This window comes from Setaria viridis, chromosome 4 (genome assembly GCF_005286985.2).
Source record: "Setaria viridis chromosome 4, Setaria_viridis_v4.0, whole genome shotgun sequence".
NCBI classification, from domain to species: domain Eukaryota; kingdom Viridiplantae; phylum Streptophyta; class Magnoliopsida; order Poales; family Poaceae; genus Setaria; species Setaria viridis.
In genome coordinates this window covers 3,705,551-3,730,719 of record NC_048266.2, presented here as the reverse complement: position 1 = coordinate 3,730,719, position 25,169 = coordinate 3,705,551, and the positions used below count along the sequence as shown (strand labels likewise).

At 47.2% G+C, this 25,169-nt stretch overlaps 3 protein-coding genes and 1 pseudogene across 3 annotated transcripts; 1 reads left to right on the top strand and 3 right to left on the bottom strand.

Annotated features, from left to right (window-relative positions):
- Window positions 1–2,778: 2,778 nt before the first annotated feature.
- LOC117852474 (uncharacterized) lies at window positions 2,779–15,824 on the bottom strand. The gene is given in 5 exon segments (XM_072293145.1): window positions 2,779–4,023; window positions 4,026–4,803; window positions 15,116–15,246; window positions 15,342–15,414; window positions 15,504–15,824. Coding segments are annotated over 5 exon segments (2,043 nt in total). The 3' UTR covers window positions 2,779–3,283.
- A 194-nt stretch (window positions 15,825–16,018) lies between these two features.
- LOC140222487 (uncharacterized) lies at window positions 16,019–18,852 on the bottom strand (annotated as a pseudogene).
- Window positions 18,853–18,899: 47 nt separating this feature from the next.
- On the top strand, window positions 18,900–20,401 carry LOC117852473 (putative F-box protein At5g55150). The gene is given in 1 exon segment (XM_034734575.2): window positions 18,900–20,401. A coding segment is annotated over 1 exon segment (1,116 nt). The 5' UTR covers window positions 18,900–19,022; the 3' UTR covers window positions 20,139–20,401.
- A 1,542-nt stretch (window positions 20,402–21,943) lies between these two features.
- On the bottom strand, window positions 21,944–23,512 carry LOC117852472 (exocyst complex component EXO70A1). Its single transcript, XM_034734574.2, has one exon. The coding sequence runs from the start codon at window positions 23,364–23,366 to the stop codon at window positions 22,278–22,280; it is 1,089 nt and encodes a 362-aa protein (XP_034590465.1). The 5' UTR covers window positions 23,367–23,512; the 3' UTR covers window positions 21,944–22,277.
- Window positions 23,513–25,169: the final 1,657 nt, after the last annotated feature.

Below are 25,169 nucleotides of genomic sequence, written 5' to 3'. Positions count from 1 at the left end.
CGAAAACGGGGTTATTTCAGGTGCCAAATGGTGGGTTAGTATAAAAATTTGTATGAAAACACCACTTAAATGGCACTAAAAGTGTGTCAATAACGAGCGTCAACAACCTGCATGCCCTTCAGGCAACACGCGGCTATTTGTCTCGTATGGGAAATATAGCCATGGCGGGTTTAGACCTCCAATTATGGAGTAATAATCTGCGTCATATGTGGAGTCGTGCGTGTGTGATTATAGGGAGATTGGATCTAAGCATAAGGCTATTGAACTGGAGCTTCATAATAAGGACTAGTGTTAGATTATCCCTATAGAGGTTGATTGCAAGGTGATGTTGCCTTGTTACTGGTTCAAGGAGTGCCTTGCCTTGGAGCTTGGTGGCACGCCAGCAAACTTTTCAACCATCCAGTTTAGTGTGGAGTCATGACAAGCCCTTTATTTGGGGATGCAGAGACCCCTTCGTCGGTAGATAAGCTCCAAAGTGAAGACAAATAACAAGTGATAGTAAGAGGCAGTCTCTTCTTAGAAGGAAAGGCAACATTCCTCTTCATCTAAAATTAACACCTATCTCACTCCATGGTCACCTACTAAATACGTCGGTCCTTATATCTTCATGAAAACATTTTTTTAACTTGTAATTTTGGGGTATTTGGTTCCCAAGAACATTTCCTAGCATACATATGAGACATAAATCTCGCATACTAACAAACTTAATTATTCCCATATTGATATTAATCAACAGAAATCATTTTCCTTACACAGTCCACACAAGTTACCTTCGCGCTTTGCACTGTACCTTTCCAACCGGCAAACTGGAGTTAGGCAGGTAGTGCGCACGGCCATGTGTGTTTTATCTTCATCATTGTCGGCAACGTCGAAAGCAAATAGAATATTGGATGGAGCTTAAAAAGTTATACTTGCAATCTAGGATAACTCGATTATTAGCCACATGCACAAATATCAGAATATAAGACTTAACTTAGAAAGTTTCGATAGAGCACGTGATGACGGGTAACGGTACTTACAAGCTCGTCTGAGATCGAATCTGATGCAGCCGCGCGCACAGGAAGGAACTCGTCGAATCTACTCTACTCCTACTCCTAGCGTTTTGGCAGCGTGGCGCCAAAAGGTTGTGTTGATTGATTAATGATTCCTGTTACAAGGCTCATGGGCTTATATTTATACCCTAGAGTAAGCTAAAATCCTAGTCGATTACGACATGACTGTCACAGCTATCCTAAAGCTACTAAAGATAAATCTCCACGCTTTCCCTTATTTGGGAATCGTTTCCGCTTCGGATCGGATCTCCTCCGATCTTCTATCGGCTTCTGGAATCCTGATCACCCGCGGCTAGTCTTGGTCAACGCGGAATCGTCAGCGGGCTCTTTCTCTTCTCCTTCATTGGCTGTCAAAACTTTATCCTCTTCAGTTGACTCCGGTCAACAGTTTTATAAAGCTGGAATTTTTAATGAGTGGGACAATGTCCTAGTCTTACGACAAAATTGCTCCAAGTTTAGCAAAAAAAATTAATATTGTTCTAACTTTGCAAGATAATTGTTCCATATTAGAAAAAAAATGTCTAGCTTCATGAGAATAAATGTTTAAACTTCATGACAGAAAATATCGAATATTTAGAAAAAAAAAATAAAAAAAATAAATGTATTCATATTTGAACTTATTTTGTTGCTTAATTTTAGGCAACATAAAAGGTTCAAATGGATAAAAAAATCAGATGTACATCTTATGAAAAAAAATTAATATTTCAAAATGAATGAGAGGACGAGCTTACGCCGTCCGAGCGATGTATAATATTCCCCGCTTTTCTTGGCTGCCGCGACCAAAGAAACTGAAGGCAGTCTCTGTTTCTGATAAACAGGGTGGTCACGCTGTTTCGCTGTACTCTACTCCTTTCCTTTGTCCAGACGACTTCAGTTCGTACCATTGTCTTCTATCAGACTATCCTTCAAACAAATCAGACAACTGCTCCTCCAGCTCCTCCGCGGTCTGTCCGGGGGCTGCTTCAACCTCCGGGTGATCATCCAAATACCGGCGGTACGCTGGCACGATGTACTCCGACACGGTGTTCCGGAGGAGGCCCCGGAGCGCCGGGTTGGGCACCTTCCAGCACCTCTGCGCGCTGCACGCCTTCTCAGACGCCGTGTAGAAAGCGATCAACGGTCTCCGCCGCCGGGCGGTCGGCTTAGCAGAGACGACTCGCTGCAATTCACTCTAGAAACTCACCGGCGTTGCAGCTGCCGGAGGCTGGAGCCGTCTCTTTCGAGCGGCCGGAGAGGGAGGAGGCCGGGCTGCTGCAACGCGGCTTCTGACGTCCTCCATCTTGACGTACGTGAGGTCATGAGCGCGGATGGCGATGGTCGCCTTGGCCGCCGCTGCTTCTTTGGCTGCGTGCGAGCGTGGTCGTGTCATCATTGGCTGGTGCGCGCGGTTTTTCCCGGTGCGCGCAAACTTGACACTGACCATTTTCCAACTGAGAGTGAGTGATAACACGAGCTCCTTGGTTCGCCATGAACTGTGATCGATGAATCCAAGCACGGAGGCAAACTCACGAAAGAAACACGGACGACTCTTCCCGCGTGACTTGACGACGGAAGAAAATCTCATGAGACTACTACGGCTAGGTCTAGCTAGTTCTTGTGAAACCTCTGTGACTGTGAGCACGTGCGCTTGGACGGCAACTTATGCAACCTGCTGTGGCCAGCATCCGCCATTATCGTTTTCGCATATTTGGGCATCGCAACCACACTTTCTGACGATGAGAAGTTGTGACGATGGTCAGGGTAAGTTTCTATGTATTTGTTTTTCAGAATTTTACTATTGGTCTTTCTTAAGTTTAGATATTGGAAGGTTTAGATAAAAAGCTTTTTATTCTTTTCATTTCATTGGTGGAAAAACTCTGTGTTAAAACATTCTTCACGGCTCCAAGATCTTAGGTGACTGAAATTGGAAATCGATCAGTCGACTTTGTGAACACAAAGTCGTCGTCGTAGAGCATCTTCGGCGGTTAGAGATGGGGTTTTTCAGTGCACCTTAGGGTTATGTTTGTCTGGATAAATATACGTTTTCAAGTTTTTTGAATGTCAATAAAGAACACATAGTTTGACACCATTTTGCTAGCATTTTTGACATTATCGTCACCTCTCTCCTTCTTTCGACCCTTTTTTCCTCTCACTTCGTGGTACATGTAACCGGGTATATGCACGAGGCAGTGTTTCAAGACTAACGAAATGTGTTCATCGTCCTACACCTCAAAATATCGCGAAATGTTCTTCTATCCTTCAAACAAATCTGACAGCTGCTGCTCGAGCTCCTCCGTGCTGCGCCCGTTGGCCACCTCTACCTCCGGATGGTCCTCCAAGTACCGGCGATACGCCGGCACGACGTTCTCCGAGATGCTTTTCCGGAGGATTCGCCGGATCATCGGGTTGGGCACCTTCCAGCATCTCTGCGCGCTGCAGGCGTTCTCCAGCGCCGTATAGAACGCGCTCGGTCGATTGGTTCGTCGGTGCCCGAGAACGGCGGCCGGCTTCGTGCCGCCACCACCGTCCAAGCGTGAAACGACGGGTATCCACGACGCGTCCATGTAGCTTTTGATGTAGCCTTCCATGCGATCCTCGCGGACACGAACCCACCCCGGCGGCAGAAACAGCTTGAGGTCGGAGCGCACAGCGCGGCGCACGATGGCGAACGTGTTGTTGAGCATGAAAACATGCCTCAGCCCCGGGAACGCAAGCGCGGCAGACTTCTCCTCGAGCACGGCTTCGAGGCACGATATGAGCTCCCCCACCAGGCTGAGGCCGCCCTCGCCACCTGGCGCGAGCGGCGGCGGTGCTTCGCCGCCGTCGCGGTCATCGTTGCCGAGGACGACGTAGAGGGTGACGCGGTTGCGCAGCAAGCAGCGGAAGTAGCCCATCCAGAAGGCGACGCACGGGTGTACCTCGCCACCCTGAGGCATCCGCCACGGGTAGTGGGACCTTATGAACGACGTCCTGAGGTCGTGCCTGCAGCGCCCACCAGGCTGGCGAGCGTGGTCTCGGCGGCAGCAGAGATCGGATGCGAGGGGCCCCAGGAAAAGAGCCGCGCGAGGACGGGGAACGCCTCCGACACGGGGACGTATACGTCGAGCGCCGCGAGGAGCTTCGATGGGGAACTCCCGAGCGCGGCCACGGCGCCGGCTAGCTTCAGCATCGCGCCGGCGCTCGCGGCTGCGAGCTCCCCAAGAGCGGCCACCTGCGCGGCGTTGAGCTTCCGGTGGCGAAGGCGGAACACGTGCTCCATCGTGCTCAGTGCCTGCGCCCACACCCTGACCCTCCTCCCAACCTCCCGTCGCGGGAGACGACCATCGTCGCCGCCCCAGCCAGAGCGCGACGCGTCCATGTCCAGCACCCAGCCGACGTCGAACCCGGCGAGCCAGCGAGACAAGGCGTCGGCGCGCGCACCGGCCCCGGTCGGAGAAGAGAAGGTTGGTAGAAGGGCGAGCATGCGCTGCTGGTGCCTTCCAATGTCGTCGAGCACGCAGGCGGACGACTCCGTGACCAGGGGGAGGCCGGTGCGGTCGGCCTCGTCGCGGACGGAGGAGGTGGAAGAAGGAGAAGTAGTGGCATGGCGCTGGAACTCGTCGGCGTTGCTGCTGTTTGAGCCGTCGCTTTCCGAGGGGCCGGAACCGGAGGAGGCCGGGCTGCTGCCTCCGCTGCTGCTGTTTCGTCGCCGCCGTCGGCGCTGAACTGGGCGTCCTCGATGTTGATGCTCCCATACATGGCATGGCGCTCGCCGTCGCCGCAATCCGGTAACCTATGAACCAGGGAAATCTACATGCTAGCGTGTGCCGTGGTGCGGCGGTGGTGAAAAAGAAGAGGTGAAACTGGGGAGTCGCGGTCGCCGTCGCGGTCGAGCCTTAGCTGCTGCTGACTGCTTGGCGACGCGCGAGCGTTGCCGCGGCATCGACTGGTGCGCCCTCCGGTTCCACACAGTTTTTCCGATGGGCGATGGTGGTGTGGTGTGGAGCCGATTTTGCCAGTGGGCACTTCCACTGTATAAGCTGGTCCGACACTGGAATTGCGCGAATAAAAAAATCCAAGCAAGCACACGGAGGCAAATTCACGGAAGAAAACACACGACGCGGGCGTGGACTTGGCGACCAGAGTCTTCTTGTACACCGTCCAAGCGTCGCTTCCCTTTCTTTCGGTTGTCATCTTGGCCGCTGCCCGGTCGCCGTGATTGCTCCGTGTTGCTCGCCTCTGATCTGGTGCCGTTCGTCAGGGCCCCGCGAGCGTCAGCACAAGAACGCGCCCGAGGCGACGGGATGTCAAGGCCCGGCGATCCTGGGCGCCTGCCCGGGCTCCAACGCCATTGCTGCAAGAGCAGGTAAGGGCTAATTTGGAAGCATATTAGCCCTGGGGAGAAACGACGTGGTGTGGAAATTTTTGGATTTTCCAATCCCCTCCACCGCAAGGCAGCGCTGCCCCTTCCCCGTCGCTGCCGCGTCATGTTTGGAAGTACGGAGTAGTTTGGACGCAGGGGCGCAGGACAGTATGGTGGGAGGGAACAGTAGGAACCATGATGACCCTATCCAGCTACCTGTACACCTTTTTTTTAAAAAAACTACCAACCGAATACATGGCATACAAATGTAATCCCACGTTAACAGCATCACTTTTCTCCTGTAGCAACCACCCTGCAATTTTGCAGTTCATTCGTGAAGACATACATAATGTTTTCTAGAAATTAAGACAAAACAATCGACATGAAAATAATATTGTGCTTCAGACAATACAAATGGTGGAACAACGTATTGCATCTGGAGACAAAAAGGGACATGTGTTCTCTGTGATTTAAGGATCTAATTAGCCACAAAACTACTCTAGGACCTTCCCCAATCATTTTCTCCTTGCCTCTTGGTTCTCCTCAAAACTCACTAATTCTGGCAAACAAACAATAAAAAGAAAATTAAGATCAGTGTTGATCACATAATATAATAGCAACAATAACACGCACAAGTAAAATTGATTTATTCAAGATTAGTTTATTGCCTTCGTATAGCAGCAAGATTAGTACGTTTCGTATTAAAGAGGACAATTAACAACCATCTGATGTCTACAAGATTATGATGCAAGAACTGATAAATCTCCAGAACGGATGATAAATCTCCAGAACGGAAGTTAATCGCAGCTCCACTCCAAATAGTTTAAACCTAACAAGAAAAAGAGCATGGAAAGCAAATTAAACTTAACAGTACCTGATTAGAGAAGCGATGTTCTTGACAAGTCAGTCAATCCCTCAAGAAGCTCCTTGCTGGCTGGTGTGATCCCTAAGACATCTGCAATTATATCAGTAATCAAAGCTCATGACAATTGTGCGCAGTGTAATATTAGGCAACAATGAAACACCAGTTCTGCAGACAACCAATAGCATTAGCAGTACAGACAGCAGGAGGTCTATGGAATTCAAGCACACACAAAAAAAATCTAATAATCAAATATATAGCTGCAACTATATTTACACCAAACAATTCTAGTTAAAGTGTAACCAGGATGAATCATCTCTAATCAGAAAAACAACAAGTGGACTAGCAATAAGCATTCCTGAACTAATTTTTTTGCACCAAATCTCATGGCCTTCTAAGATTTAATTGACTTTTTTTTCACTGGTTAGAGATGAGGTGTGCTCTGGTCATATAGACATGAGGACTATTTGCAGGTGTCCCTGTTCATTGGCATATGGATGACACTCCAATTTAGTCGAGTGCATGAAAACACTACAAATCAGTTCTACCTGTCCACACTTTTGTAAAGTTAATCCCTCGCAAAGATTTCAGCTGTTCTAAAACCCAAAAAAATAAAGCAAGGAAAACAACTGAATGCAGTCAATAACTTGTTCTTTCTTTTAGGTATCGCATATCGTAGCTGAATGTACAAGCAAAATCAGCACAGCTACAAGCTACCGGCAGTTATGAAACCAACAATCATTCATTCTGTTGTTGTTTTCAAAGAGATAGTACATGAACAATCAAACAAATTGAAATGGTTAAATGAGCCTTTGTTTTCGGTTCGAAACCACATGATGATTCTGATGATATTAGTATGGATGACCAGGCAAGGCAATCATGGGTGGCACCACACATATATGCGATGAGATGAGGTTAGCAGTTAGTACCAGCTGCATCCATGTGCCGACTATTATAATGATCATCATCAAATAGGTGCATAATATTACAGTAATAATATTGCTGCATTTTTTCCATTCTTAACAATCCATTTTTACAATAAGCATAGTATAAATCGTAACAAGCAATTTATCCTTGGCAACCAATAGAATGGGATGCTTACCTAGGCATACAATGTCCCATGAAGAGATGAAAAAGGAGTGTATCTGGATCTTACAGTCTTGAAGCCACCAAGATCTTCAAGAACTAGGAATTAAGGAAAGAGGATTATAAACCCTAGACAATAGGAGAAGGCGAGGGGGAGAACTCACGTATGCCAAGCAGGAAGATGAGGTGGCAGACTGGCGGCCGAGGTGGAGGTGTCGGTGCAGATAGAGATGTTCGAGGGGCGTGCCGCCGGTGCCGAAGAGGGGCCACGCTGGACGGGGACGTGGAGGGGTGGCGCTTGAATGTGGAGCAGAGAGGTACACTTGGACAGGGAGGGGGAGTGGCGGCGCTTGGATGGGGAGTGGAGAGGAGGCGCCTGGACGGAGAGGCGGTGCGGCGGCAGCGGCACGGTGCTCGCATCGATTCGCGAAAGCGGACGGGAAACCAGGCATATTTAATTATTTGTCATCCTTATAATGGGTACTCCTTGAGATGCCAGTTTTAGAATGTCACCTACATATTTGCTACCGGAGAGAAGTTTTACCAACACATTTGCTATTTTTGCTGATGTGTCAAGCCACCTCGTCATGCTAGCATGGATTTGCCACGTAAAATGACCCTTCTACCCCTGCATCTCTTCCTCCAAAGCCTGTCTGTTTCCTCTCTTCCTCCCTTCCATCTCAATGACTGGTGGGACCCACCCTTCTTCTTCCACCTCCAGCCAACCATGGATGAGCAAGGGTGAAGTTGACTAATGGACAACAAGCCTCTCAGTCATGCGCGCTCACCATTGTCTGTTGGTGCCATCCGGCCGGCATGCAGCTGCCAGAATCCTCCACCTCCAAGAGACGGCGCACCTCCCAGGTACTTAGAGGGGGCACGGAGGAGGCCAAGCTGGGTAGTCACTGGAGGACGCGCGACAGAGGAGGCCGGGCAGCTGCAGGCTGGTGGGAGGAAGTCGACGCGGTTACGTAGACGACAGGGGGCACCGGCGCGCGTTAGGAGGGGGGGAGGGGGGAGGAGCGATTGGATTCCAGCGGGGCAGTGCGATCGGCGGCGTCTGGGGACGCACAACGAGGTGGTGGAGGACAGCGGTGTGTCGAGGGGCTGGAGGAGGACGTGGCGCGTGCAGCTTGTGGCACGGATCAAAGGCCGCCAAATTGGGGCTGGAGTCGACGACGGCGGGGGGGGGGGGGGCAGGTGTGGTGTGCCGGTGGAGACGATGGGGGGCGACGACCATGGACAGGGAGGAGGATTGTGGCACCATGGACGGCCATGGAAGGTAGGTGATGATAAGTGGGGGCCATCTGTCATAGAGTTGAGGAGGAAAAGGTGGGGCGCTGTCGAGTGGGGTCCGCATGTCGGAACAGACCTTGTCGGAGCTTCTGAATAGAAGGGAAGAAGGCAAGGGTAGGAAGGTCATTGTAACAACCCTAGCTTAATTAACCTTGGTTAAGCCTAAGAGAAGCATTTAGCAACTAATTAAGCTCATGAAAGGACTAAAATGCCCTTTAAGGCTTGAATAGGAGGCAATCCAAAACTTTGAATTTTATAAAAGAACTTGAATTTTTGGCAATATAAGAGCTATAGAACTTTGCAAAACAAACAAATTTTATTATTAGCACTTTTGCTGATTTGGAGAGGAAGGAGTTCAAAAACTAGAATCAAATCGGTAACAACTCAAATCCACTTCAAAAACTCTTAGTGCTGAAAACAGTGAAATTCCTCAACTTGGCAGCCCTATTTCTCACAAATTTGTATATGAACTCAAATCAAACCTTTATAACAGTTGGAGTACTTCAAGTCTTCGACAAATTCACTTAATTGACCCAGGGCCAAATCTCAACAAATCCCTTCAAAAATCAGGTCAAAGTTGACCAAAATGGTCAACTCAGCCCAAACCTGCAAAATTATGCCAAGTCTGGAATTAGTTCAAACCCACATCTTGGCATGAACTTATCTCACAAAACTTTTAAAGAACACCAGCAAAACCCTTTATAAGAGTTTGAAAACTAAGTTCATACAATAACTTCATCAATTGGACCCTAGCCAAATTCACATCAGAAGTCCTTCGAAACTGGAGCTCAAGTCAGCCAAAATATTGAAAACAGGCGTTCCCTCAAACTTTGGAGCTTTATAAATCCAAATATATTTTGAATTTGAACTTAAACCTTTTGTAAAATTTAAACTTTGAACTGAGGAAAACAAATATTAGTTTGGTAAATTTTCAAGTTTAGTGGTAAATTTCCATTTTACCACGCCTTAAACCTCGACCGTTGGGCTACCCCGAGCCACGCGCCGTGCAGAGCACGCACGCGCTGCGCGCTCCAGAGCGCCGCCGCCACGTGGCTTGGATTCACCGGCGAGGCCGCTTCACCCAGTCCCCGATCGCGATTGGAGCCAGAGGCGACCGCCCAGTCGAGTGTGAGGACATCCCGCCCCTTTGCACCGCATCCACCCCGCCCAGTTGCGCTCCTTGACCCGCTGCTCTACGTGCGCCCCGGTGATGCCGCCGCTGGCCAGCTCCGCCTCGCCAACCCGCTGCCCCGGCGCGACGACCCAGTGCCCCAGCTGCCCAATGCCCGTGCGCGGTAATTACGCCGCTGCCCCTTCGCAATCTTGCTGGGCCAATGGCTGGAAGATGCCCTGCACCGCAGCCTCGCTCTGCGCGCGCTAATGGTGCCACCACCCGCTATCCCGCGCGCTAGAGGTCCCTGCCGCAGCTCCGGCCTTATCCTTTCGCCTGCAGCCTCGTCTCGCCTCCCTCTCTCTCGCCCACGGCTATAAAAGCTGGCACCTCCTCACCGGCGCGCCCCTCCGCCTTTGTTCTTCCCGCCGCTGCTTTGCTCCCCTATTTCGCCCACCGCTCACCCTCACCGTGGAGCCACTTATTCCGCGTAGCACCATCCCTTGCCACCGCTCACTTTAGCTTCACCGCACCACCGCGCAGCTCGAGCCGCCGCCTGTTGCTGTCCTGGAAGCTCACCGGCGCCGGAACAACCGAAGCTCTCCGCCGCCGCCTGTGTTTTCTTCCCCAACCCCGTTCGCCCTCACCAAGCCTTCTCCGCCGCACCGTCCTTCACCGGACCTGTCCTAGGTCAGCACCCGTGTGTTCCCCACCTGTCGATCCCTTGGTTTAGCCGCTGAGTCGCCGAAATGTTCTTCGCCCACCACCGTGCACGCCATAGGGACCTATTTGAGGACTTCTAATCTTCGTAGGGACTTAGTTGTAGAAACCGAGGGTTTATGTGTGAAGCTTTGAAAACTCTAAGGGCCTGTTTGCTAAACTGTCATGGTTTAATTGATTTAAAATTTGCAGATAAATGAGGGAACTTTGTAAATGCGAAACTTTGTAAATGCACAGATAAATGTAGAAAAAAATCACAAATCCCAAATCAACTTTGTTGAACTTAGTGAAGTGTGTAGTTTCATAGAAAATAAACTTTATACATGTTACTATTAGAAATAATGTTCTATGATTTAATTCTTGTTTAAGCCATTGAATGCATAGTAAACCAAAGAAACCTGCTAAAATAGCAAAACCACTTCTGATAAGTTTGTATGAGTGAGCTTGATCTTAGAAAAATGGTTGGAACCCTAGTGATAAATCATACTTTTTGCATAGAAAATGATCTAGGCGGAGAAAAATAAGAAACCTCATGGAGTAACCTAGTAACGGAATGAAGTTACTAGATAAAATATGAATCATAGAATAAAACTTTATGAAATATACTTTTCTGTTTATGGAAACATAAATAGTAAATAAATATGGAAAATATATTTCCTTCATTAAAAACCCTGAAAAATTCACCAAAGGCTCTGTTGCACTTATATAACACTCTGTTAAAAATTCAGCAATAGACTCTCTCTATAATTTGAGTTAAAAATAATTAAGTACTTGTTATCTTAGGATGATGAAATAATTTTAACTATTTTTGTACTAATCCAATGCACCTCAAATTTTTACAGCAGCCTAATGATGATATGTCTAATCTACTGTTAAAGTATCAAAGTCATACCTCACTTTTTGAATGTTGAAACAAAATTTGGAAGATGAACCTAATTAAATGGACGAGAGAAACATTAAGTAATAATAAGGGTAAAAATGTAATTTCAGAAGAGGTATAGAAAAACATTCAGAAACATGATAACTTTCCAAATGAACCTTGAGCAATCCTAGAATGACCCCACCTTTTTTTTGTGAAGTCTAAGTTGTAAAACCTTATATGTGTACGCAATCACCATCAAAGTCAACCCCGGGTTTTATACCACAACACACCTTACTTCATGAAGATAATGAAAGTTTAGAACCTTGTTTAGGTGAATGTGGTTGAAATATAATTTACACTTCAGCAATAATTCATATTTTGCATCCTGCATGTGAAAGCATGGAAAATTGAACTTGTTACATTTACATTTCGTGTAGAAGTGAACCTTGCCGACGGGACGTATGGGCTTCACCCTGCTCAAGAGGAGAAGCCCCAGTTGACCTAAACCACGTGGAGGTTGAGCCCGTGCAAGAACAAGCTCCAGAAGACCCGCTAACTTCCTCCGAGATCGAAGGCAAGCCCCGGAGCATAAATTCCTTTTTTTAAAAAAACTTGTGCAATATGTTGATGCTTATGCTTGTGCATTTACATTTTAGGAGTTGACTGAAATCGTAGATGCATGAACTTAGTACCCATGATCTGAACACTAGTATGATAAGTCATGTAGATGCAATGCTTAAATAAGACACGGTAAAAGTCGAGTGATTACCTGTCACTTGCGAGTTATAGGAGTTGATTGGTTTACTTTTGTTACAACTATAAGACGATGGATGGGGCCAGGCTTATTGTTCGGTACTCAGTGGTTTGCCTCGTCTATCTACATGAAAATAGGCTAAGGTCGAAATGTGATGGTGTTCGTGATCAAGCGTTTGAAAGTACTAATCCCATACCTAGTATGGGATGGGGAATTCTAGTACCTGATTGAACTGAGACGTGGCTTATACTTTTGTTATCCTCGGAACGTAGTTCCCATGGTGCATCATGTGGGTGTAAGTGCAGTCACGGTACAGCAGAGTTCGGGACTATGGAGCATTGCATGCCAAGGGAAGTTTGGACCTGACACGTGCTTGGGAATTGACGGGGACGGCAGACAAGTGAAACGACCCTTCGCAGTGCGCGGATGTCGTGGGATTAGGTTTTCCATGCATGGTTAATAAACTCGATTCGAATCGTCTACCTCTCACAATTTGGGACCGCTTGATCGCTATGCTACACTGAGTAAAGATGGAACATTATGATGATGGTAATATTGATGTTTGTCTCTAATTGCTTGATAAATATGCTTGCTTAGAGTAAGATGCTTACTTAGAATGGTTAACAAACTTAGAACCTGAGATAAAACATTGAAAGTAAGGATCAACACTAGTTGCTTTTGGTAAAAATAAACCCACAACTAAAAAGCCTTGCATGTTTAGAAGTTGGTGGATTAGTACCACCCGATGGTTAATTCTTGCTGAGTATTAGTTGCTCAGCCTTTCTTGTGGCTCACTTTTTCAAGTTGTGATTTAGATGAAGTGGTTGCTAGCCTTACTTGACCTTCCCAGCTCCCTCTCGGTTGGACGGTCGAGTGGAATCCCTCCTCGGACAGTGAGGACATGGGTTATTGATGTCATGATCGGCTTCATCATGATATCGTGTATCGACATTTAGCTTTCGCTTGTTTACTTCTTCGTTGTTTACAACCTTGCAAACTCTATTTGAATTTTGAAGACTCTGATGTAACAAATTGTTGAACTATTTAATGAGATGCGAATGTTGTAATCTCTATAAACACTCACCTTCGTGTGAGCAATGCTTCTCGATCCTAAGTAAGTGGTTTAGCGGATGAAATCTGATAGACGGCCAAGTTGGCTTGTTTAAAGTGCATGATCGCGTGTCAGGCGACTTAAGTGCATTTTAGCCCGGTTAATTTGGGCGGTTCCACCACAGTCATTTTGCATGGTCGATCCATGCTGGCAACGGGACATGGCTCACCACGTCAGCAAAAATGGTATAAATGTAGACAAATTCTCTTTCCAATGGAAAATATGTAGGTGTCATTTTAAAAGTGAATTATCAAGGAGTGACTTTTCTAACGATGGTAAATAATTAAATATCTCGGGAAACCACGTCCGGACCCCCAAGGTGGGGAAGAGGTACCCCAGGGAAAATGCGTGGGTTGGGTCGTCCTTCCCCATGGCGTGGGCCTCCAAACGGTGGGGAATTTGGCCCGTGCCTAGATTTCACGGAGGTACTCCTGCTCGAGGAAATTGCAAGGATCACGACTGGGGTTTGGTCTCCCAAATTAGTCCTAAGGGCTAGTTTGGCAGCAGGAATAAATTAACCCTAGGGAAGAAAGCCCCGTAGGGGAATTTCCTAGTACATGTGAATGCCGCTAGGGAAGAAAGGCCCTGTGCTATCTGGAAATTGCCCATAGGGTTAATTTGCTCCTGTTGGTGCTATTTGCTGGAGCTGTTTGGGCAGGCATTGTTGCTAGACAGAGCAGAGAACAGAGTAGCGGCAGCAGAATAGAGTAGCAGAAGAACAGAGCAGCGACAGGAGACTAGCTGCGGACAGAGCAACTGTATGCATATATTATCAAGATATTATCCAAAGTAGCAGAATATTACTCCATGATCCTCAGGGGTAACAGGCACATGCTATTACATATAAGCTTAACCTTTCTCGACCAGCACCAACATACTCAAAATGAGAAGACGGCTAAAATGATTCACACCATGCAACTCCTATGTTACACAACATACTCAAATTTTTTCTCACGCACATAAAGAACAAATACCATGCACTTCAGCATATAAAGAACACATTTGCAAGCATCAAGGACTAGTAAACTAGCATGTCAATTTAGCACAAATCGCTTCATTTCTCTCAGATCATGTATTGCTTCCACCAAGGACTCTGCAGTTAAACAAAAATGAGAAGATTGATAGCTAGACAAGGTTAAGTAATAGGCAGTTAACTGCGTAAAGATTGATAACTAGACAAGGTTGCGTAATAGTTGCACGAAAGGGGAATCTAATAATCATCTGACACAAAAGTTTGGCTACATGAGAAATGACAATTAGCTTATAGTGTTTTATATTACCTGAATAGAACCATTTCAAATCTTGAGTTATATACACCCATCATGTAGTGCTTCTCATCAGGGCTTGCAATTAACCAAATAAAAAAGTGAAATAATTTAGCCATGTCAGCAGTAGAAGGTTCACACAAAGCAAAAATTTTACATGGTTAGACATGATGAGACAAGTAAGTTAATCATGAACCATACATTAAGCATATTCAAAGAGACATACCTGATTTTTCGCTTTAGCCACATTAATCAAACATTAGGATTCTTGGTTGTAATGAATATCTTCCTGTGTGTGTCAGACTCACAGACATCCAAAGCATATGTCTTCTCCTCATCGGTTAATTCAACCATAGCATCCACTTAATCAACACACTTCTCAACTGAAAATTCTTCCTCACGCCTTTTCCTTTCTTCAAGAGCTTGCAAAGTTTTGTTGGTTTCGCTCTTTTTGTACTCCATATATCCCTCAAGAGCAGAGCTAATGTGACTTTGCTTATGCTTTCTCCCACTGCCACCTTCTTCCTGTCTTGAATCTTGAGCTTCATTGCGTTCATTATATGCACTAGAAGTCTCTTGGCCATCGAAACTCGAAGCAAATGGATTCACACCCAAGTGACTACTACTTTGTTCAGAGTTACTTCTTTCAATAGTAGGTGCAAGAGGAGGAACAACCGGAGCAATAGGAGGTGTAGGAGGAGAAACAACATCAGGTGTAAGAGGAGGAACAGCAGGAGGTGCAGGAGCAGAAGGTGGATCCACTTGCATGATTGATGTGAAGTTTAGATTTCCTATAGCAACACTTTCTATTTTCAAGAGAAAATTGGAAATCATATTAGAACCACAAAATTGTTTGATGCTGAAAGCAATAAATTAAGCTATACAAGTGAGAGAACTTCACCTTCATATAGTGCTTCCAATTTGTAAAAGAAGGGAAATGGCTTTTTGCGAAACTTTGCTACTCTTGGGTGATTCTATTGAATGTAACAGAAAAGGATAATTAGTTAACAACAATAACTTAGCTACTTCTTAGCATATTTTATATAGAGTCCAAATGGCTTACCGCAATTAGTTTCTCCCATACTTGTGGTTCCTTTAGTATTATACACAAAGATTCATTCCAACCATTACCACTGTCTCTTTTAGCATCTCTTAGTGCCTTGTAATTAGCTTTGAGCTCCTTCTCCTTCTCTTGCACCTGCTTCTTTGTGAAATGAGCTATGGGAAACTTCTCATTAAACTTGCAAGTGATAATCCTCCAGCCCTCCGATACCCAACCATTTTGACCTTTATATTTGGGGTTATCTTTGTAGTCAAGTAATATTTCAACAAGACCTTTCTCATAAGCGGAGTTCCAAGCAGCCCTATCAATTTCTCCCGCCATGGCTGCATTTCTCAAAACATGTTAAGATGAAGTACAAAGAAACATAAGCAAGATCAAGGTGCCTCAAAAAAAGAAATTCAAGTACAAAGATAACAATTGCATTAAAAACGGCACTTATTATAATAATATTTGCAGTAGAAAGTTCCAAAAATTACATAAGCAAAACATACACAAACTAGATGAATCAAACTAGACTAAATATTATTATTATTATAAGCAGCCCACATTTGGTGTGCAATATGATCTCTTAGAGTACTGCCATCGTTTGACTCCGCTTCACTTAGATAGTTATTGTCCCCCTCCAGCACATCAACATATTGATCTATTGGGATATACTCTGGTTGGTCATCCAGCCACCCCTCTTAACCATTTTGCCCTCTAATTATATTGTGAAATGCAACTGCTACAACTGCAATCTTGAATTGATTTTCTATGGATGGAAAGTGCCTACTTTCAGAATCAGGAACCTCTTCTTTAGAACACCAATGGTCCTCTCTATATAGTTACGAAGCAATGCATGGAGATGGTTAAATAGTTCTTTGTAGTTTGCATAACCACTTTGAGATGAACGACGCCTTCTAAACTCACTGAGATGGTACCGAACTCCTCGATATAGGGCAATAAAGGATGATGTATTTGCGTACCCACCATCTACAAGATAGAACTTCCCCTCTGGCACAATAAATCTTTTGCTAATAGCAGATCTAAGGACTGTTGCATCTGATGCTAACCCTTCCCATCCACAAGAAATGAATGTGAAGTTAAGGTCAAAGTTGCAGGCTAACATAACATTATGTGATAGGGTTCATTTCCTATTTCTGTAGGGAGGGGCCTTGTCTTCTGCGATGGTGATTGCTATATGAGTGTCATCGATTGCACCCATGCAATTCTACACGGAAGGGAAAAAAAAGGATTTGGCACGCAACGAAAGAAAAGATTGGGGAAAGGATTATGCACACCTGAAAGAAGGGCATAAAACGAGGATCTGTCACGATTTTGATATGAGTTTGAAATGAACTTGGGAGTCTCACAAATCGATGAGTTAAGGCAAGAATTATTTTGAAAACTTATGTTATTTTCCTATGGATTGTCTCACCGCTGTGTTGAAAAGCTTTTTGTAGCCTTTGGTTGCTAGCATTGTGAAAAGGCGGCACCTGATGGCTGATGGGGAGGTGGAGGTGGCAGGGAAGTCCGAATTGGGCAAGTCCGCCGCCGTAGAAACTGCGTTAGGTCGTCATTCGCCGTAGGACTCGAGTTGACGCTGGAGCAGAACCCTAGCAAGAAAGGAAAGGGGGTGAGAAGAGGAAGGGGATGATTTGGAGGAGATGGGGAGAAAGGGCTAGAGGAGGCGCACCTAAACCTGGATCTTGGAGGAGGTCGCACGGCTTTCTGCTGGAGCGACGGCAGCGGCGGCGGAGGCGGGGGGTGGCGGCAGCGATGACAACGGAGATGGGGGGGAGGGGGCGGCAGTGGCAGAGGAGGAGGAGACGGGGAGTGGCGGCAGCGGCTTTCTGGCGGAGGAGGAGACGGGCGAGACGAGGATGGGGACGGGCGCCCGATACGTGGAGGCCGGAAGCTATTCCTTGCGGAAAATTGGGCTGAGACTGGCCGAACTCCCCGGCCTAGTAGGGTTCCAAAGGCGCCGGTTAACTAGCCCGTGAAAACTTTCCGCATGAGCTTCCTCCGCGGAAAAAAGTCGGGAACCCGGCAAGAAAATGAGCTGCCAAATAAGCCCTAAGTGTTCACATTAGCCCCAATGATCGTAGTCCTCTTCAACCAGAATGGGAAGATAATCTTTTTAATTTCGTCCAGGCTCCGTTTAACTCCTGCGTCTGCCACTGTCCCATAGTTTTAGTTTTACATACTTTTTGAGCTAGCACCAACATTTCATTTGATTATTAGTGGACAATCTGTTCATGCATTATATGTAGCAACGTTCTGGAGCGTATGAAGTGGGGGGAAGTAAAAAGTACATGGGTTGGTAGCTAGGTTTGCCGATACCCCACGCGGCACAGTACAAATGAGATTCCTCTGCAGTAACCGCAGAGCGAGTCTGGTGGCTGACAAGTGGGCTATATCAACCACAAAGAGACTTGTTGCAAAAAAAAAAACCAAAGAGATCATGTATTCCTAAATATTGGTGCTCATGCAACATACACCGATCATGACGGGGCCATGAAAATTACATCCAAACGTACAAACAATATTACTTTTTTACTCAACCCATTTTCAATTTATAAATTCACCTGAAGTCACTGCTAGAAAAACAACATCTCATCCACTCTTTTAGTACCGGTCATATTTTGGATCCAAATTTAGAATCCCTTGAAGACCTTTTAGTACCGGATCGTAACACCACCGGTACTAAAGGCACCTTTAGTACCGGGTGGTATTACGATCTGGTACTAAAAGATCTAAAACTTTTAGTATCAGGTGGTGTTATGATCCGGTATTAAAGGCTCTCCACAAGTTACTTTAAAAGGAGAGCATATCTACATCCATCACATGCACTGCGTACGTAGGATGATAAGGAAGGTTCACGCGAGCCTTTAAGGTCTAAAGGGGGGTTTGGAACCGGTACTAAAGCGGAATCCCCAGTAGAGCAATTTCCATTTACATGTACATTGTACAAAAATATGGATTGAGACATTACGCCTACATATATTTTTGGAATATAGCAGGAAAGCTTAAAAAAGGAAAACTAAAATGAATATAGGTCTCGAAGAAAAACTAAGATTAGCGCAATGTAAAATATAATGACCCACGCCATAATGTAAAATATATAAGTCCACATATTATTGTTATTTTTATTTTTTTAAAATGGAAAATCTTGAATAAACTTAAAATTAGGATATGTTATATTCAAAATATTGAACTATATTTTATTTTTTTAAATAAATCCTATCGTAATGTTAAAATGCAGAAAATCACTCACATACTTAATGCGCTAATATATATTTACTCGCTTGCCGACTCGACCAATACGACTTGCTGGGCCGATTTGGGCCTGCACCGCATACTGGCTCATTTTTCGGCCGTTTTGAAGTAGAACGGCCCACTCTGGGAGCCCCAATCTTCGTCGCCGCACGATAAAGAAAGAGAGGGCCTCTAAAAAAATAAAGAAAAAGCCTCGTCGTCTCCAAAATTATAATCTAGGGTTTTGTTGCCAGAGAGAGAGAGAGAGAAAAAAAAGAGGGCATGGGCCGCATGGTGGGCGTCGGCTGGTCCTCCCTCTCCGCCGATCTCCTCGAAGAGATCTCCGGCAGGCTGTCCTCCGACGCCGACCACCTCCACATCCACCAGGTATGCACCCACTGGCGAGCGTCCACCTCTCCCCTAGCCGCCCGCCGCCCGTGGGTCGTTGCCGGCCGCGCGGGGAGCGGAATATTACCAATCGGCGACTACTCCCTCCGGCTCCCTCTTGACGGCGCGCAGAGGGTGGACGTCGGCGCTCTTCCGACCGGTCTTCCGTACTGCTGCGGCTTGTCCCGGGGTTGGCTTGTGCTGGTGGACCACTATCGATATCCAACGCGGCTCGTGCTGTGGGAACCTCTCTCCAATACCGAGATCTCCTTGCCGTGTCTGGAGAACATCACCCTAGTCGTCCTCTCCGGTGACTCCCTCACCTCGTTGTCGGACTGGGTCGCCATTGCTGGCCAGGTCCAAGGTGTGACAAGGCAGAAGACGGTTTTCTGGCGACCTGGAGATGCCACCTGGACAATCCTGAATGACCAAGAAACATTCGAGATCGACACCGTCATGTTCCATGAAGGAAAAGCATAATACATTGACATCATGGGTACCATTGCTATCTGTGATCTCAACACCGGAACCGATCCGAAGAGTATTCAGATATTCTATGGTTGTCACGTACTGCCCACGCTCTGCACCTGTGACCGGCATCATCGACGTTGTGGGGTTCACCTGGTTACCTGCAACGGTGAGCTGCTTCTTGTTGTGTTGTACTGGGGAAACGGAAACCACCCTTCACCAGCTGAAGTCTACAAGCTGGTATGGGCGCCGAACCAGCGCTTGGAGCTTCCTGAGAGGGTGATGAGCCTTGGTGACCACTCGCTGTTTGTGGGCAGAGGCAACACTTTTGCCCTCTCTGCAAAGGAGTTTCCTGCGATCAAGAGGAATTGCATCTACTACGCAGATAAACCTCACCACAAACGGTATTGGATATCTGTGTTCCACTTGGGTTCTCATGTTGTGGAAAAAATTCCGTACCCACAGGAGCTCAAGGAAGACAGAACCAACTGGACGCCTCATGCCTGGTTTTGTCCCAGAACACCATTGCTGAAGCAGCAGTGAGCTTTGATGCTCTTGTCTTTGCGAGTAAGCTGTTTGTTAGGTTCATTTGGAAGATTGTTTAGAGTGTGTGAATTTCTACATTTGTTCTTGTGCTACCTGTTTAGAATGCCGGAAGTTCTAATGAAATTCCTTTAGTCATCATGCTTTGCGTCGGGGAAAGTTGCCAAACCTCTTGTGTGTTTGTGCCCCTTTTGGTGAGGCTAAGATCTGAATTGGACCATGCTCAAGTTGTGTTCATTAAACTAAGTGAAGTTTATGTCTGATTTTCTGACTCCCTTATGTCTGCATATTTCACTGTTGACCTTGAATTGACGTACGAGTTTATGTGCTTGATGAGTCATTACACACGTCTAGCTGTCTGATATTGATGGACAATTTGCACAGTAATGTTACATTGAAAAAAGTTGGGAGTAAAGATTGGCAAAGAAGAACGCAAATTCTACAATATATTCTCAGATTATTTTTAGTGCAAATTATTGCTATGAAGATGGAAACAATAGCAGAGCCTTATGATGTCATGTTCGTGTAATCGTGTTGGTTGTTATTCAATTCAGAGCGGGACACCCACTTTGGCGAAACAAAAGTAACTGATTTCCACAAAAAAAAAAACAAAAGTAACTGATTGGCGATAATAATACCAGATTCCTGTATGATATAACTCTGAATATTCATGTATGATATAACTCTGAATATTCCTGGCACGCTTGTTGTCCATGTATCTTCAGTAAATGTAGGCGTGTAAGCTCTGTACTATAAGATACTGCTTCTCCTTCAGGCTTTCTCCTTTGTCAGTACATGCGGATATTTGGTAACTGGTTGAAGAAATTGAACATGCCATACGATCACGTTCTGCAACTGTTCACCTGCAGGTATTAACATTGTGGTTAGAGTTTCTTCTCGCAGGCGGCACATCTGATAACACAGCATGTTATATTACAACTGAATTCTCTTGTAACTTTGGATTTGGTCTGTGACGGGTCTTTGTTGATAAATTTTAGAAGGCAGGGTGGATCAAGGATTTCTAGTTCACCTGGAACAGGAGGAGCCATGTAATTAAATTTTATGGTTTCAATTCCTTGGCCATAACGTCATATATCGTGACTGTTGTGTTTCCAACATTGTCGAATTTAGACCTTCTCTATAGAACAGAAGCCACGTACAGATCGTATTGGGATCGTCGAACAGAAGCTTGTTTCGACTTATTTTGGTTTTCGGGATCTTCGAAATGTACGTGAATTTGTTAATAGCTGCATACCGTGCAGCCCGTTGCTTTCCACCATGCCATGGCGCCGTCTCTAGTAGGATGTTCCTATCCGCAGTTCAACGCGCGCACGCCGGCGTTCATCGTCCAGCTCATGACATTCTAGTACAGTCCACGGAAATAAATGAAACTTAAAATGACAATTTCAAACTGAGCAACCAAAATAAATTCAGATTGCACGATATTTGTTAGGACAAGTTTTTCTTCAATGCAATCATATGGAAAAACAATTGGATAATGTTTTGAATTTACAAGAAAATTGTTTCTAGTTCAGCACAAAATTGTCCTTACTCCATAAAACAATTGCAAGTTCCGGCTTCACCAGGAAAAATGTTCGAGCTTCATTTCATGAAAGAATGTTGAATATTTAAAATAAGAAATATTCATCTTGGATCTTATTTTATTTCCTTAATTGTCAACACAAACGTTCAAACGAATAATAAAGTCTGATCTACGATTTATGGAAAGAATTGATTTAATGTTTCAAAATGAATGAATATTGACCTAGCAACTATACACCTGTGAGCAATGAGAGATGATGAGGTGACCTAGGAACCGTGCGAGGGATGTATCATATTCGCTGGTTTTCTTGGCTGGCGCTTGCCGGTCGAAATGCGGGCCCGTTCGCTTCAGCTTATAAGTCGGCTGAAAAGCTGAAACGGCTGATTTGTTGTGAGAAGAAAATACTATTTGATGGCTGATAAGCCAGCTGAATAAGCTGAAGCGAACAGGCCCGCTGCTTCTCTCGGTCTCGGCAGACCAAACAAATTGAAAAGCAGCCTCTGTTTCTGAAAAACAGGGTGGTCACTCTGTTTCGCTGTACTGTACTCCTTTCCTTTGTCCAGACTCCAGACGACTTCAGCTCGTATCATTGTCTTCTATCCTTCAAACAAGTCCGACAACTGCTGCTCCAGCTCCTCCACGGTGCGTCCGGGGGCTGCTTCAACCTCCGGGTGATCATCCAAATACCGGCGATACGCCGGCACGACGTACTCCAACACGGTGTTCCGGAGAACGCTCCGGAGCGCCGGGTTGGGCACCTTCCAGCACCTCTGCGTGCTGCACGCGTTCTGAAACGCCGTGTAGAAAGCGATCAACGGGCTCCGCCGCCGGGCGGGCTGCTTAGTACGGCCGCCGCCGCTGTCCAGCCGCGACACAACGGGCACCCAGGACGCGTCCATGTAGCCCCTGATGTGGCCCTCGATGCGCTCCTCGCGGACACGGAGCCAGTCGGAAGGCAGGAAGTGCCGGAGGTCGGAGCCCGCGGCGCGGCGCACGACGGCGTGCGTGTTGTTGAGCACGAACACCTGGCGCAGCCCCGGGGACGCGAGCGCCGCGGCCTTCTCCTCGAGCGCGGCTTCCAGGCACGAGACCAGCTCCGCGACCAGCCTGTTGATGCCCTCAGCCCCCGGCGCCAGGGGCGTCGCCGGCGACTCGCCATCGCCGCAGCCGAGGACGAGGTGGAGGGAGACGCGGCGGCGCAGCATGCAGCGGAGGTATCCCATCCAGAACCCCACGCACGGGTGCACCTCGCCGCCCTGCGGCATCTGCCACGTGCAGTGGGAGCGCACGAACGCCCCGAGGTCGCGCCCGCCGCGCCGCGCCGTGTCCACCAGGCCCGCGAGCGCGGCCCCGGCGGCCGCCGGAACGGGGTGGGAGGGGCCCCAGGAGAAGAGCACCGCGAGCACGGGGTACGTCTCTGAGAGCGGGGCGTACAGGTCGAGCGCCGCGAGCAGCGTCGACGGGGAGCTCCCGAGGGCGGCCACGGCGCCGGCCAGTCCCAGCATCGCGCCGCTGCTCGCGGCCGCGAGCTCCCCCAGAGCGGCCGCCTGCGCGGGCTCGAGCTCCCGGTGCCGCAGTCGGCGGAACACGCGCTCCATGGTGCCCAGCGCCTGCGCCCACGCGCTGACCCTCCTCCCGAGTTCCCGGCGCGGGAGGGCGCCGCCGCCTCTGCCGGACGCGCCCATGTCCAGAACCCAGGCGACGTCTAGCCCGGAGAGCCAGTGCGACAGCGCTTCGGCTCGCGAAGCGGCGTCGGCGGGAGAGGCGAAGGCCGGAGGAGGAGGAGGAGGAGCGTGCGCTGTTGGTGGGTGTGGACGTCGTCGAGGACGCGTGGCGACGACACGAAGAATTGGCGGGCACAGTCGCGGTCGAAGTCGAACTCGTCGCGAGCAGAAGAGGAGAGAGGGGAGGCGTGGCGCGGGAACTCACTGGTTATGAGGTCGGGGGGGGGGGGGGGGGGGGGGGGGGGGGGGGCGGGGTGTAGAACCCGTCGGCACTGCTGGGCCGTCGCTCTCGGAGGCGCCAGGCGAGGCTGGCCTGCTACCGCCGCCGCTGCTGTTGTCGGAGCCGCCGCCGCCGCCGGAGTCCAACCGGGCCTCGGCAATGATAGTCTTGATGCGCGCGTACATGGCGCACGGTGGCACGGAAGATGTGGCCATGTGGGCAGCTAGTAGCTAGCTCCGGCGAGGGGTCGGCACGAGGAGAGAAGGCAGAGCGCGCACTCGCTTGAGTCTTGACCAATATCGGCATGTTGACGACGGGAAGTCTACTCTCTACTCGCTAGACTCAAAGCACGCGGCAACGAGCGCGCGTGCCTTTATTCCACTGCACGGCTGGTCGGCTACACCCTGCTTCCCAGAGCAGCATGATTCCGCAAGAAAAAAAATCCACAAGCACTTTGGAGGGAGATCTTTCTTTTAGAATTGGAGGGAACATGTTTCTTTTTGAAACAAGGGAACACGTGTGTTATGACCTTATGGGCGAGTATTTTTTCGTTTTAGAAAAAAAGTCGAATGCTTTCTTGTATAATTGCAAATTGGAATTATGATGATGTGAAAGTGAGAAAGGGAGATGAGAAAACCGTGGTTGTTTTACAAAGCAACCACATCGTACGTGTTGGAATTAGAAATCCGGAAAGACACAGGAGGGAGAAGGAAGAGAGAAACCAAATTAACATAAATAAATGGTCAAGAATCCTCTCCTCTAAGCTCTTGAGCTCTATTTATAGGAAGGAAGAGGCGACTGTTTATATTAATTTTATTGGTGGGGTCGAATATTACAGATAGATTCCTGAACTTTACAAAAAGATCACTGGATGTTACAGCTGAGTCCCTAACCATCACAAACAAGCCCTTAAATCCCATTCCAAGACTTTTTTATATAAAGGGGGTCCTTAACCTTAGTCACCTAAGACGTACCCCCAACAATACGCTAAAATTTAGAAACATGAGACAAATCTCCCATATTGCATGAGTTTTTGCCATACAACTCATAATATTTATTTTACTATGCACAAATTAAGAAAATTATGTAACTAATATGAGACAACTTGAAAACATATTACGGGTTTCTATTAAGTTGTCTCAAAATTACGTGACATGGAGACCATCTAGTATACATACATGTCCTTAATCAATAGATGTATAAGCACGTCATTGCGTAGCGAAGGTGGCATATCGTGGACCAAATAACCTATTCGGCTGGACTTATAAGTCGGCTGAAAAGCTGAAACAGTTGATTTGTTATGAGAGAAAAATACTGTTCGGTGGCTGATAAGCCGGCTGATAAGCTGAAGCGAACAGAGCAAAGATTCATAGACAATCGCCTATTTGTTCTTATCTCGGTCACGGCCGTAGCCATTGATGGGCATTTTTTTTCTTAAAGATCCAACAACAGCAATATTAAGAAGAAGGAAGAAGAAACATGCGCCAGTGGTAGTACAATACAATCGAAAGTTTTGCTCGGCATGGAATACCGAGCAAGATGAA

Excerpts from the sequence above, each read along its gene's own strand:
- LOC117852472 (XM_034734574.2), bottom strand. The coding sequence starts at position 23,366 with ATGGGCGCGTCCGGCAGAGGCGGCGGCGCCCTCCCGCGCCGGGAACTC.